The 11,821-nt window shown below is 43.9% G+C and overlaps 1 protein-coding gene across 1 annotated transcript; it reads right to left on the bottom strand.

Moving 5' to 3' along the window:
• Position 1: 1 nt before the first annotated feature.
• On the bottom strand, positions 2-10,399 carry cdk1 (cyclin dependent kinase 1). Its single transcript, XM_080481535.1, has 8 exons — positions 10,024-10,399; positions 9,593-9,634; positions 9,322-9,478; positions 8,152-8,275; positions 7,284-7,454; positions 7,039-7,202; positions 4,545-4,686; positions 2-426 (listed from the first exon to the last, which is right to left on the bottom strand). Exons 2-8 carry the CDS (start codon positions 9,627-9,629, stop codon positions 310-312), a joined length of 912 nt encoding a protein of 303 aa, XP_080337661.1. The 5' UTR covers positions 9,630-9,634; positions 10,024-10,399; the 3' UTR covers positions 2-309.
• Between the last annotated feature and the right edge of the window lie 1,422 nt (positions 10,400-11,821).

Raw genomic sequence — 11,821 nt, 5'->3', positions numbered from 1 at the left:
AAGAGTACATGTAGAACTTCAAGTAATGGTTCATAACTTGAACACTGTTTTATTGTCTTGAATATAACCTGAATCGGAGCTTTATCAAACACAAATATGTCACATTAACACTTGTTTTGGGTCAAAACACAATCATCCAAAAACAAAGTCATTACAGAAGACAAACATCTCGTCTTACATGGGAGAACCAAAATGTAAGTTTTATTGAGAACACAATGTTGATTAGTTACTTCGGGTACACTTTCAACACACAAAGACATACAAGTATTTACAGAATGATGATGGACAGAGTGGGTGAACTCGTCCGACTCAGATTTTGTTGAGGCCGGCGGACGGCAGGGTGGATTTATCCAGGTCATCAAAGTACGGGTGGGTCATCGCCTCGCGGGCTGAAACTCTCTTTGAGGGATTGTAGATCAACATTTTCTGAAGAGAAAAGACAAACATGAGTTGAAAACAAAAGGTTAAAGACCACCAATCATTGCACACACCTCAACTCTATATTACAACATGTTCTTTTGTTCTGGGTGTCAAAACAGCAGTTTCTGCACTGACGCACCAGGTACATTGAAGCAGAATAAACACACTTCAGAAGAGTAGAGAACACCATTTCAAGAACATTTATGGTGCAAAACCAATTAAACCTAAACTTTCCTCCACTGTATAAAATGGCACCATGTCCTTCAGGTACACAGTAAAAGCAGCTGTCATCTCAGTTCTTTTTGTCGCACAGAGTCCCTTTAGAAAATGCTTGTGACACATCAGTCTGCTGGTTTGTGGGGTCTTTTGTCTTTCCACTGGGCGTTTGTGAAGGACGCAGTCTTGAGCTTTCTTTGTTTTCCAAATGGTGCCGGAGGACTGGAGGAGCAGGAGTCAACTTGTACATTTCCATGTTCTCCGTTTTTGGTGTATTTGGTGAGTCACAGCTCCCCTAAAGGCTACACCTGTAATTACCGCTCATCTCTAGACCCAGCCTGGAGACGTTGCCAAAGACCACGAAACACAGATTCATCCTTTTATAAAGCAAAGCAAAGTTGGATTAAAAACCAACTGTAATTCGTTGCGGGCCACTAGAATTGCTGCTACAGGCCGCCATTGGCCCCTGGGCCATACTTTGAGAACCCATGGTTTAAACCCAAACCAGGTTCATATGACCAACGTGGTACCGGTCTTATTCACGAGCACCTCCCCCTCCTGTGTGAGCTCGACTGCAGCCGCTCCCGTGCTTTCGACCAAAACAAGAGCAGCTTGGAGACGTGATCAAGAAGCGCCATCGCAGTAGGGCGGCGTGGGTATCGGGTCAGTCCGGGGCGGGGCTTGCACCGCCTTCCGATGACGTGAAGTTTCTCCCGTCACGGTGCAAATAAAGTTCCGACGCTAAAGTTTTCTTTCAATGTCGGCTTCAGGGAAAGATATGGTGGCTATGAGTGGCATTATGCCTCTGATTGCCGCCAAAGCGGCAGTGCTCCATCTGGTGGAGCTTCAGGAGTGTAGAGCCTGAACTTCCTTTAGTCATGATGTAATCTAGTACTTACTATGTGTACTCAGTACTAAATGTCTACCCCAACAATCAGCTCTTTTCAAGCAAAGATTTTCTCGTTTGCTGCTGCTTTATAATGGTGCTTATGTACAGTGATGCCGCTAACGCATTGCTTAGTAACGCGGTACTCTCACATGACCACCTTTTCAGGGACACCCCCCCACACGACCCACCCCCTTCTCCACTCTCAGCCAATCACAGGCCAACTCATTGTAACGGTGCGCTCAGGTGACACAAAAGAATCGGAACACAACCGCAGAGCTGTTGCACTATTTTTGTGATTTTCCTCAGTAAAAAGACATATTGGCAGGAAGCCCCGCCCCCTTTTTTCAATCAATCAATCAATCAATGAAAGACTTAATTTGTCACTCGGGGGGGCAATTAAATGGTAGCTTAGAGCAGGCAGTGCAAATAAATGAATAGATAAATTGTGATGTAGTTGTTGTTGCACAGAGTAAATAAATAGCAGTAATAGTAACAATCTGATAATAAAACTGTGAGTCAGATATAAATACAACAAAGAATGAAGGTCAAAGGTTAAAGTATGTATAAACATGGTGCAGGAGGGCAGTGATCAGCAGGTTTTCATTTTCATGGTGAGACGATGGGACAGCTGCTGAAAGGAACTAAAAAGTAACTGATTGATTCCCTGCTTTAATCTGCAGCAGTTTTTAGACTGAAGGTTTCTGCTGCTGCCTGAAAGCTGAATTCTGACTAGAAGCACCCGAAGAGCTTCACACTTCTGTGACATCTGTTCCAAGGGATGTGGACCTCTGGTGGCTGACCTCTGGACTTGTTCAGTGAATAAATCAAGGGGTTTACACCGTTTCAAAACTTCTCAATGTATTGCTTTGTGTTTTTTGAGCATGCAAGCATAACCTATTTATTATTCATTCATTCATCCTACTTGATTACGCACTTTTTCCTGTTGCATTGTGGGGTTTTTCTATGTAAAGTGCTTTGAATTGTCGTGTATGAAATGTGTGATAGAAATAAACTTGCCTTGCCTGAGTACGCCATTAAGATCTGAAAGTAATTAGCAGCTACGAGTATTCGCTGAGTACTATAAAGATCTGTGCTGTAAGACAGTGACATTTATTCTGTTTCTCATACGAGTGGTATCCTGAACAGAAGATAAATATTTGGCCGTGGTGATGAAGCGACATTATAACATTTATGGTGTCAAACGGCCACAAATCCGTTTGATTGTTGTATATCAGAAGAATGATCAGTGTATATATGTTATAAATATCCTTCAGTGTTTCCTCTACATTCATTTAGGAGTGGCAGGCCGCCATTCCTACAGTCAATTGTCCAAACAAATAGTGCACGGTTTGCTCAAAGCCGCCTAAAATGTGTGTTTAGTCCACAGAGGACCGATAAGACACACAATGTGATGCACGGAGAGATTCGAACTGTTAACGCACGTTAATGAGGGACGGCTTCCCGCAGCTCGGTGCTACTGTGAAGTTTCACTTCAGTCAAACATGAGGCCCGTGGACCAGACACGGCCGCTAAGGGTTCCAAACGGGCCCACAGACCACCAAGCAAGCTGGTTATATAGGATTTATAGGAGCTGCTTTTTTTTTTACATTTCACTATATTTTGCACCAGAATGTTTCATTAAAATTGACTTTATTGGAGTCATTTTCAATAGTAATTGTGTGATATTGCAAAATTATAGACCGTTTCCTCGTGGCCACAACAAAGACAAACTTTCAAGTGTAAATTTAAAGGTTATTAAAGCAATATTTTATCGGTCCAGCCACTCAAAATGAAACTGTATATTCTATACATGTATATATGTAGTATACATATTTATGTTGGTTCAGTTTTGAGCTTGTAAATAAGTATGTTTCTTCCATAATATATTTGCGTTTGGTTTGTTCAATATCAACGGGTCCTATAATTTATCACGTCACAATGTTGTACTTAGTAGTACACGATGCATTAGAATGCACCATTTAAGGTGTATTTTTTCAAAATATTCCCTCTGTAAACTTTTGTTTTTCCTCTATCATTATTTTTTTTTATATTTAGTTGATTTTATTTTATGATTGTACAGTAATAATAAAATATATCAACTTGACCAGCACTGGTTGTCATCCAAATGCTTCAAGTACTCAGGTAAGTAATAAATTAGGGTTTAAAAAAAATTTGTACAGGCGTGTCCCTGTTGCTTATATTAGCGAATACATTTATTACAATTATCTTTCTGGTATTTTCTGATTAGAATATTGGTTTAAGGTACAAAGGTGGACTTTTTATGAAAAAGATTAAAACCACTACATTAAGAGTAAAAGAAAAAAGAATTTGTCTAAAGATGTGTCACTAAATATATTAAACTTCAAAAATACGTTACGTAACGCATTCCCTCTCACGCAAACACAAAATGACATAAAATTAAAATATATAAGCATGATTTATTTATCGCACACACCAGTGAATACCCATGAAGAGAGCTAGTCTCTCCCCGTCTTACACTTTCCCCTAAACACACACAAAGTGTACTGTACTCGCCTTCATACTTTCACTTTGAATACACGTTTCTTTCCCGCTACTTTTTTTTTTCTTTTACTGTGGGATTAATTGCGTTAAAGCAGGACCGCTGGCGCTGCCCTGCAGCACCCGTTTCTCTCGCTCGCTCCACTTCCACCCGTTACATTTCTTAAACTTTCACGCACTCTTCACGAAAAAGGAAAGAAAAGTTTTATCGATAAAATGAAACTGAGTGACGCGGTCAAACCCTGTGTAGGAATTCCAATGGCTGCTGACACACTGGGAGCCTCATGGCGGTGTGTCTGGTTTTGATGCAGGAGGCGCGGGGTTGAGTCCCAGCTCAGACACGCTTAGTTTTATTGTGAACGGCTCAACCCCCTGTTACTGGATGGAAGAGCCGCACACCGACTACTCTGCCGCTATAATCTCAGTTAGTTTGTGGCGCTTCACTTGTTTAGCTGAGTTCCTACTGAGCGTCACTGAGGATCCAACATGGCGTCCTTACCGCCAGCAGGTCCAGGCCGTTCTTGTCCAGGTTCTTCACCACCGAGGAGACGCTGCAACACTTCCATTTGGGGAAGGTGTTTTTGTAATCAGGCAGGCTCTCCACATCAGGCCACACATCATTGTTTGGCGTTCCCAGGGTCCTACAAAACACACAGAAGGTCATCAGGCGCTACGACACACAAGCAGACAAACTACAACACTGGAAATTAGGCCATCGGCTGCAAAGCTGTGCGTTACAGCCTCCATCTTCTTTATGACTGCAGTCAGATGAATATGAACTCTTTATTTTAGAAAATGACAAACGTCAGAAAAGCGACTTTAGTCTGAACACAGCCGAATATTGTATTAACAGTAAATACTTAACCGGCATGAATATATTGCAGTACTTCATATGAGAAAATATTTAAATGTTAACATAAATGTCTAAATTGAATTGTAACCTAGGGATGCACCTATACTACTTTTTTTAAAAGGACGTGTACAAATACGAGTACTAACTTTTAGTTACTCTTGCCAATATGAGTACTTATCAAATATCGTACGTTAGTACAGGGGTTAGGAGGCCGCGCCGTGGTGGGGGGCCCAGGGGGGGCTCTGAGGTTTCAGGCTATTAAGAAGGCTTATGAGTCCACCTGGAGACATTTAACCTACTGCAGAGTTAATGTCAATCAGCAGGACCGTGACATCCCTCCACACCCTGACGCCTCCTAGTTTCAGAGGTGATGACTGCAGATACTGCACAGCAGTCCTTTAATAAACATTAAGTCAAGGTGAAACACTAAACTGATCAATGTTAAACCATCTCATATAAACTATCAAGTCAGTTGAGCATATAATAAGATCAGACTCACTGTAACGACATCAGTACACGTTAGGTTGGATCTTTTACATCAGGCCCTCGGTTAGATAATAAAAACAAGTGACTTTATGCTGTTCATTGGTGTGAACAGGGTTGAAGGATCATGATAAACAGCAGACCTCAGAAAATTACTTTCAATAATAAAAGGTTTGTGTCCGAGCTGCGATGTTGGACTGGTTTTAACGGCAGGAGCTGACCGCGCCGAGTGATACGTTTAAGGACATCACGTAACTCTGACCGGTGCGTATAAGACGCCACGCTCAGCCCCGTCGTAGACTTGTGGCGGAATGCGGAAGTGAACAAGATTATTATTATTTTTTTTTTGGACCAGTCAATCGATTTTGCCTGGAAGTCCGTCGTGACGCAGCACGAGCATTTGTTGAGATGCTTTGAAACCGCGCGGCAGCTAATGGTGCAGCTGACTCCGTCTTTAACGCCGTACGCACACGTAAAGGGCTCCCATAAAACTGTAAGTCACCGCCGTTACACTGAAAGACAAACAGCGTAACGACCCTAATCGCAGTGTCAACTTCACAAGTGACAGCTTATGAAGCGTCAAAACCCCCCAGGTCCTCTGGCAGCAGCCCTCTGACCATTCTAGTGCCGGGCGATTCGGCCTAAAAAAACCCCAAACAAACTACGATTAAAAAAAAAAAAGAGAGAAATTTGAGTTTCGGTTGGATTTTCTTTTCTCGATTCACTTAATGACTGCAGACATTAGATATAGTCAAAAGTGTAACTTTATTGTTGTGATTGTCCTCAGAGTTTAAATGCATATGAAGAATCCCAAAATAAAAAGTAAACGAGGCTCAGTCATTCAACAAATTCAAGCTTTTAACCCAGGTTTAAGAAAAAGTGTAACAGCAACTACGGAACGTGATAAATTATTTCAGCAACAAATTCGATAAACCGATTAAATACACTTTTCTGCCCAGCCCTAGATCACTCCCACTGCGAACACACGAACCTACAGTGCGGTTCCAGCGTGTGTATACATTATGGCAGGGAGAGGGGGGAGGGTTTGGCTTCATTCAGTTTTTATTTTTGGCCTTAAACTGTAAAGCACCTTGTGCTGCAATCTACTGGAGGAACAGTGCTTCATGAATAAAGTCTGATCTGCCTCGTTTCCACTGTGGAGTGCGGCACGGCAAGGCACACCGAGACCCAAATCTCTTGCATATTTTTTAGCGCACAGAAGACGGTCAAAATGTACGCGGGGTCGTGAACTGCCACGTCATGACTCAGGTATACGATGTCGTTACGTGACTGTAAACACAGGACCAGTGTGGAGCACATTTGGTGCCCGAGCAAACAGCACAGACCAGCAACCCCAGCACTGTTGCTGACGAGGACTTGTTCAAAATCGGTCACAGAAAAACAACCGGCCCCGGCATTAGTATGGCTGAAGTTTAAGAGTACTCTGACCTCTTGTGTACTGTTTTGGCTGACGTTGGCTCTTGATTAAAATTCAAAAGAAAGCCAGCGCTGGGCTCTAAAGGTTCACTGCACGTCACAGGACTGCACTGAAAGCCCTTTCTTCGAATGTTACACACGGTTCTGGTTTTCTTGTGGGGAACACCTAGGCAATGTTTTCATTTGGTTTACTTCAATGAGAAGTGTTGTATTCCCTTACCTGAAGATCCTGAAGAGTTGGTCTATCTCAGAGTCTCCGTGAAAAAGAGGTCTCTTGGTGACCAGCTCAGCAAAGATGGTGCCGGTGCTCCATATGTCTACTGGGGTTGAATATCGAGGCGAGCCGAGGAGGACCTCCGGAGCTCGGTACCAAAGAGTGACAACCTGAGGACACAATGCTCCCTTCAGTTCAACCATCGGTTAAAGCGCCCTGCGCCGTCGGTGCGAGTCGGACGGTCTCCTCACCTCGTGGGTGTAAACTCTGACGGGAACGCCGAAAGCTCGAGCCAAACCAAAGTCCGCCAGTTTGATCACTCCCTTGTTGTCAATCAGGAGGTTCTGAGGCTTCAGGTCTCGGTGGAGGACACGACGACAGTGGCAGTAATAAATGCCCTCCAGGATCTGGTAGAGGTAGCTCTAAGAGGTGACGGGTCAGAGGAGAGAGGAAGCAGACACATGAACACTTCAGCATACAGACAATTCCTCTTTAAGTTGTCTGAAAGTAGAACTAGGAAACAGAAAAGGCAGGAATCGGAGATGTCGACATGAAAGTTATTCCCACACACCCCATGACCCGGATAAAGTATAAAGACGGACGTGGCCTGATACTTTCCTCATCTTTTACCTACATTTCCCTGGTTATAAATTTTATTAAATTCAAAACATGAATTAAACACGCATATTATCAAGACTGATTTCCACTGCTGATATTTTAGTCACCACATGTGGCTCTTAAGCTTCTCTGTAGAGGCAGCGTGAAGCCTTTGCTTAATAATAAAATATATTTGATGACTGAAACTATGAGTATTACCGTTAATATATAATCTTACCAATAGAAAATGTAAGTTAAAAAAAGCTCCTGTTCTAAAGTTTGATTCAGAAACTCCCTGAATGCAACTAAAGATATAGTTTCTGTGTGTATATCAAAACTCTAACAGCTGTTTTCTCCTTTTTTTTTTAAACATCTGGTTAGGGGTTCCTCAGAGGACGAAGCTCCATCACCAACTCTACACCGTCAGTGTGTTCGGGGGATTTTTCTTCATGCCGGAATGAAACCAATTGCTTTGCAAATAATTTGCAGAAACATTGGATGGATGTTGTCACATGGACTCACCTTAACAAGCATGGGATCCATGTACTGGCCCGAGGGGATGGAGTCCAGGTACTTCTTCAGATCCATGGACAAGAACTCAAAGATGAGGTAGAGACGTGACTCTTGCATCAGGACATCCAGGAGTCTGAGACAGACAGGGTACTCCTTTAATGTTTATACTTCCATCAGAGAAACATTCAGGTTAGAAAGTACTCCTTCTGTGGAGGTTTTGTAATCTAAGTACAACATTAAAGAAAACTGAAGGGTGACAGACGTCCCAACACTTGGATGAGTGGAAGGTGATGCACGCGTCAAATGAAGGATTCAGTCATAATAACGACAGACGAAGGAACTCGTGCTGATGTCACACGCCTCACACAGAATATTTAAAAGACACACGAGTCAACACAAACTGACACAGCAGGTAAAAAAGAAAGAAAGAAGTTATTTCATTCCTAACTGGACATCCGGGGCCACAGTCCAAAACACAAGAGCCGTGTGCTGATTTAATCTCTCAATTCAAAGTTCAGAAATATTCTAGTACGACCTTCACCTAAATAAGCGTTTGCCTGTGATATGAGGCATATGACCATGTCACCTCCACAAGGTTTGCTTGCAAAAGTCCAACACAACTGCTAAGTCCTATTTATTTTCTGTAGTGTGAGGGAAATCTGCAACAGGAAACCATCCGATGTTCCTGAAAGAATTTGAAAATGTGTGTGTAAAAGTAAAGTCTTTACGCATTAGTTTAAATCAACAGGACTGAATAAAGCTCCCTCCAGAAACTACAGGACGGCCCAACTTGGATCAACATCTAGTCCCAAAGGGACGACGTACCGGTCAGATCAAACTTTCTCAGCAGCTTATAATGCAATAACTTTTGGAAACGCGTCACTGATTCAAAGTGTGAGCAACCAGTGTTACAGCAGCTTTCTCCAGTCAAAGAAAGCCGGCAAGACTGTTTTCCATCCGAAGTTCGACTGGAATAACAGATTTCAGAGTGTCAGCCTCCTGTGGGTGAATGAGTGAAAAACCAGCAGTTGCTCTTCATGTTCCTGAGAGACAAAGAGGAGCAGGTCTCCTCTGAGCTGTCCACAGATGATCAGTTCAGACCGGGCAGAGCTGAGCTGAGGAACCTGGAGGAGGGATCAACATGTGTCCGGTGGCCCCGTGATGTGCTCCGGTTCTTACCGGACAACGTTGGGATGTTTGAGCTCCTGCAGGAGGGACACCTCCCGGACCGCGGTGCTGGGCACTCCTTCCTCCTCGCTCTCCAGACGGATCTTCTTCATGGCCACAACCTGCCCCGTGGCCTTGTGTCTTCCCTTGTACACAACCCCATAGGTTCCTGAAGAACAGGCCAGATGACACCCAGAGCATTCATTCAGTTGTCTCATAAACCTGGTGTCATTGAAATTGTAAATACAATCTGATTTAATGTTGAATTAATGGGCTAACCAACCTTCTCCGATTTTCTCTATTTTCAGGTAGTCTTCCATTATTCCTGCAAAACCAGAAACACACTTTAACAGCACGCTCTAGTTAACGTTGAAAAAAAAAAAAAAAAAACCGTCTCCATGTCTGTGAGACTGAGGTGGATTTCATGAACGGATGAATTGCCACATGTTGAAAACGCGACATGGGAGGCCAGCATCTGTTTAAAGTTGGTTCTGAAGAGGTGAATAATGTTCTGGACAACCGGCGGATCGTCAGGTCACAAAAAATGTAACGCTTAAAACGTGTTAACAAGAGTCACGGTTCCCCTCGATCGATGGGGTTACTTTATCTGGCGCTAAGAACAAATGGAACCTTTTCAAACCGAAATGCCATTTATTGCACTAACTCGACGTGTGTGTAAACCTTTGTTAGTGTATTAAAAACAAGTTTCTTTACCTGCTGGCTGCTCGTCCCGTTCACTCTCCTGTCGAGGCTGCCGCCGCTGAACTACTCTTTTGAAATGAGCCTCAGAGTAGCAACGGTTCAAAACTGACCAATCACGACACGGCTTCGATTTTAAAACCGCCAATCAACGGAAGGAATAGCTGTGACGTAGTTGAAGCGGGAGCAGAAGCGCATTTACGTAACTTCATATACTGGAACGAGAGATACTCACAGTAGTTACTCAAGTTACATATTCTAATGTGTAAAAGACACGGAAAACGCGCAGTCACCTCACGGATAGAGGAAAAATAAGAAACTACTGCGTCTGAAATGCTTTTAAGAAGTGGGAGCATTATCTTCCGGTTTGATATAACAAACCACGTGGCCCAATGTGGCCCAAGTGATAGGCTAAACAGAAACCTCGTCCTAATCACGTCGACTCAGACGCCTCATTGGCTGGCGCTGCCTATTGGAGCCGACGTTCCGCAGGGCCGACATCATGGATGGGGCTCTCGTGCTGCCCCAGTGCATTTATTTCTACTGTGAAAGACTATGTCCAACTACAATAATCATAAATCCCGGAATGTTTACACATTTAAAATACGTGCATTCATGCTGAAATAATTTGTCATGAATTCTATATGAATATTTTTATGAAGAAACATCCAGGACTGAAAATGCATGCATGCATGCATGCATTCATGCATGCATACGTACATACATATATACATACATACATACATACATACATACATACCAGTGACGTGTAGTCAGGGTAGGCAGTGCCAACCCAAGGCTGAATTGAAATGAATAAAATATTTATTTTGATTATTTGTGTTAATTATTATATAATTCACTCCTGCGCTGTCCAATGTTGTTATCAATATTATCGATATTTGAATCGAACCGCCCACCAATCGAACATACCACGTCAATCAGCTGTTAGCTGTTAGTGCCGAGGTGCACTCTCTGCCCTGCACCTTCGCGTCTGTTTTTTCCTTCTTCTTTTTCAGTCGTCCCCACTTAAATGAGCTGTCAGCTATCAAAACTTTGAGAACCCCTGCTGTAGAAGCAACGTGACAATTCATTAATTGAGCGTTGTGCAGTAAATGTGTATTTGAGAGTAGCTGTTTCTTTTAGGTGTTGATGCACATATTCTGAATGTTTAAAGGTGTGGGTGGAAGTGAGTTTTGTGGCGTGTGAACGGATAGTTTTAAGTCACCTTCTCCTACAGTGTTCAGGCTCACTCTTCCAGCCACACAGCCAGAGAGACTGGCCCTTCATGCTTGGGTTCTTCCACACTGAGGACATTTTCACTTCATCCGTCTCGGGCTGTGTGAGGCCCCCCCTCCGCCCTGCTCCTCAGTCCACGGAAGGCTCACGCCATCTGCCACAGAGCCAGTGGCAGTAAGACCTCACCACTGGAGCTCAGCCTTCCTCTGGAGCTCCAGTCTGACACCCACCGTGCGCTGCTCCTGAGCCTGCGGGAGGCACACCGTTTCAGCTACACAGCTAGAGTGCACTAGGCCTCACCCAGGGAGCTCTGCCCTCCTCCAGAGCTCCATCTGGCTCCCCCTCAATCTGGATTTTTCTTGGGGTGGGGTGGGGGGGGGGGGGGGCATCCACATCGCATCTCAACCACAAACACTTACCCCTGCTGGGCTGGCCGCCCACCATGCGCACCCTCCACCTGTAGCCATCTGACATCTCTCTCCACCTCTCTCCCAGCACCTCTCACTTTGGCGGGGTCCACCGTCTGGCAGGTACCCCCCTGGTTCCTGGAGCTAAAGCAGGCTCTCCAGGCAGACCC

Source organism: Lipophrys pholis (assembly GCF_963383615.2).
Source record: "Lipophrys pholis genome assembly, chromosome: 15".
Lineage (NCBI taxonomy): Eukaryota > Metazoa > Chordata > Actinopteri > Blenniiformes > Blenniidae > Lipophrys > Lipophrys pholis.
The sequence above is the reverse complement of the archived record's forward strand: the minus strand, read 5'-3'. Positions and strand labels throughout refer to the sequence as shown.

Bases quoted from the DNA above. Each gene is read 5' to 3' on its own strand.
- cdk1 (XM_080481535.1), bottom strand. From the start codon at position 9,629: ATGGAAGACTACCTGAAAATAGAGAAAATCGGAGAAG. The intron at 9,479-9,592 runs GTTGGTTAGCCC...CCTGTTCTTCAG, and splicing joins AATAGAGAAAATCGGAGAAG to GAACCTATGGGGTTGTGTAC. The intron at 7,455-8,151 runs GTGAGTCCATGT...GTCACCTCTTAG, and splicing joins TGGATCCCATGCTTGTTAAG to AGCTACCTCTACCAGATCCT.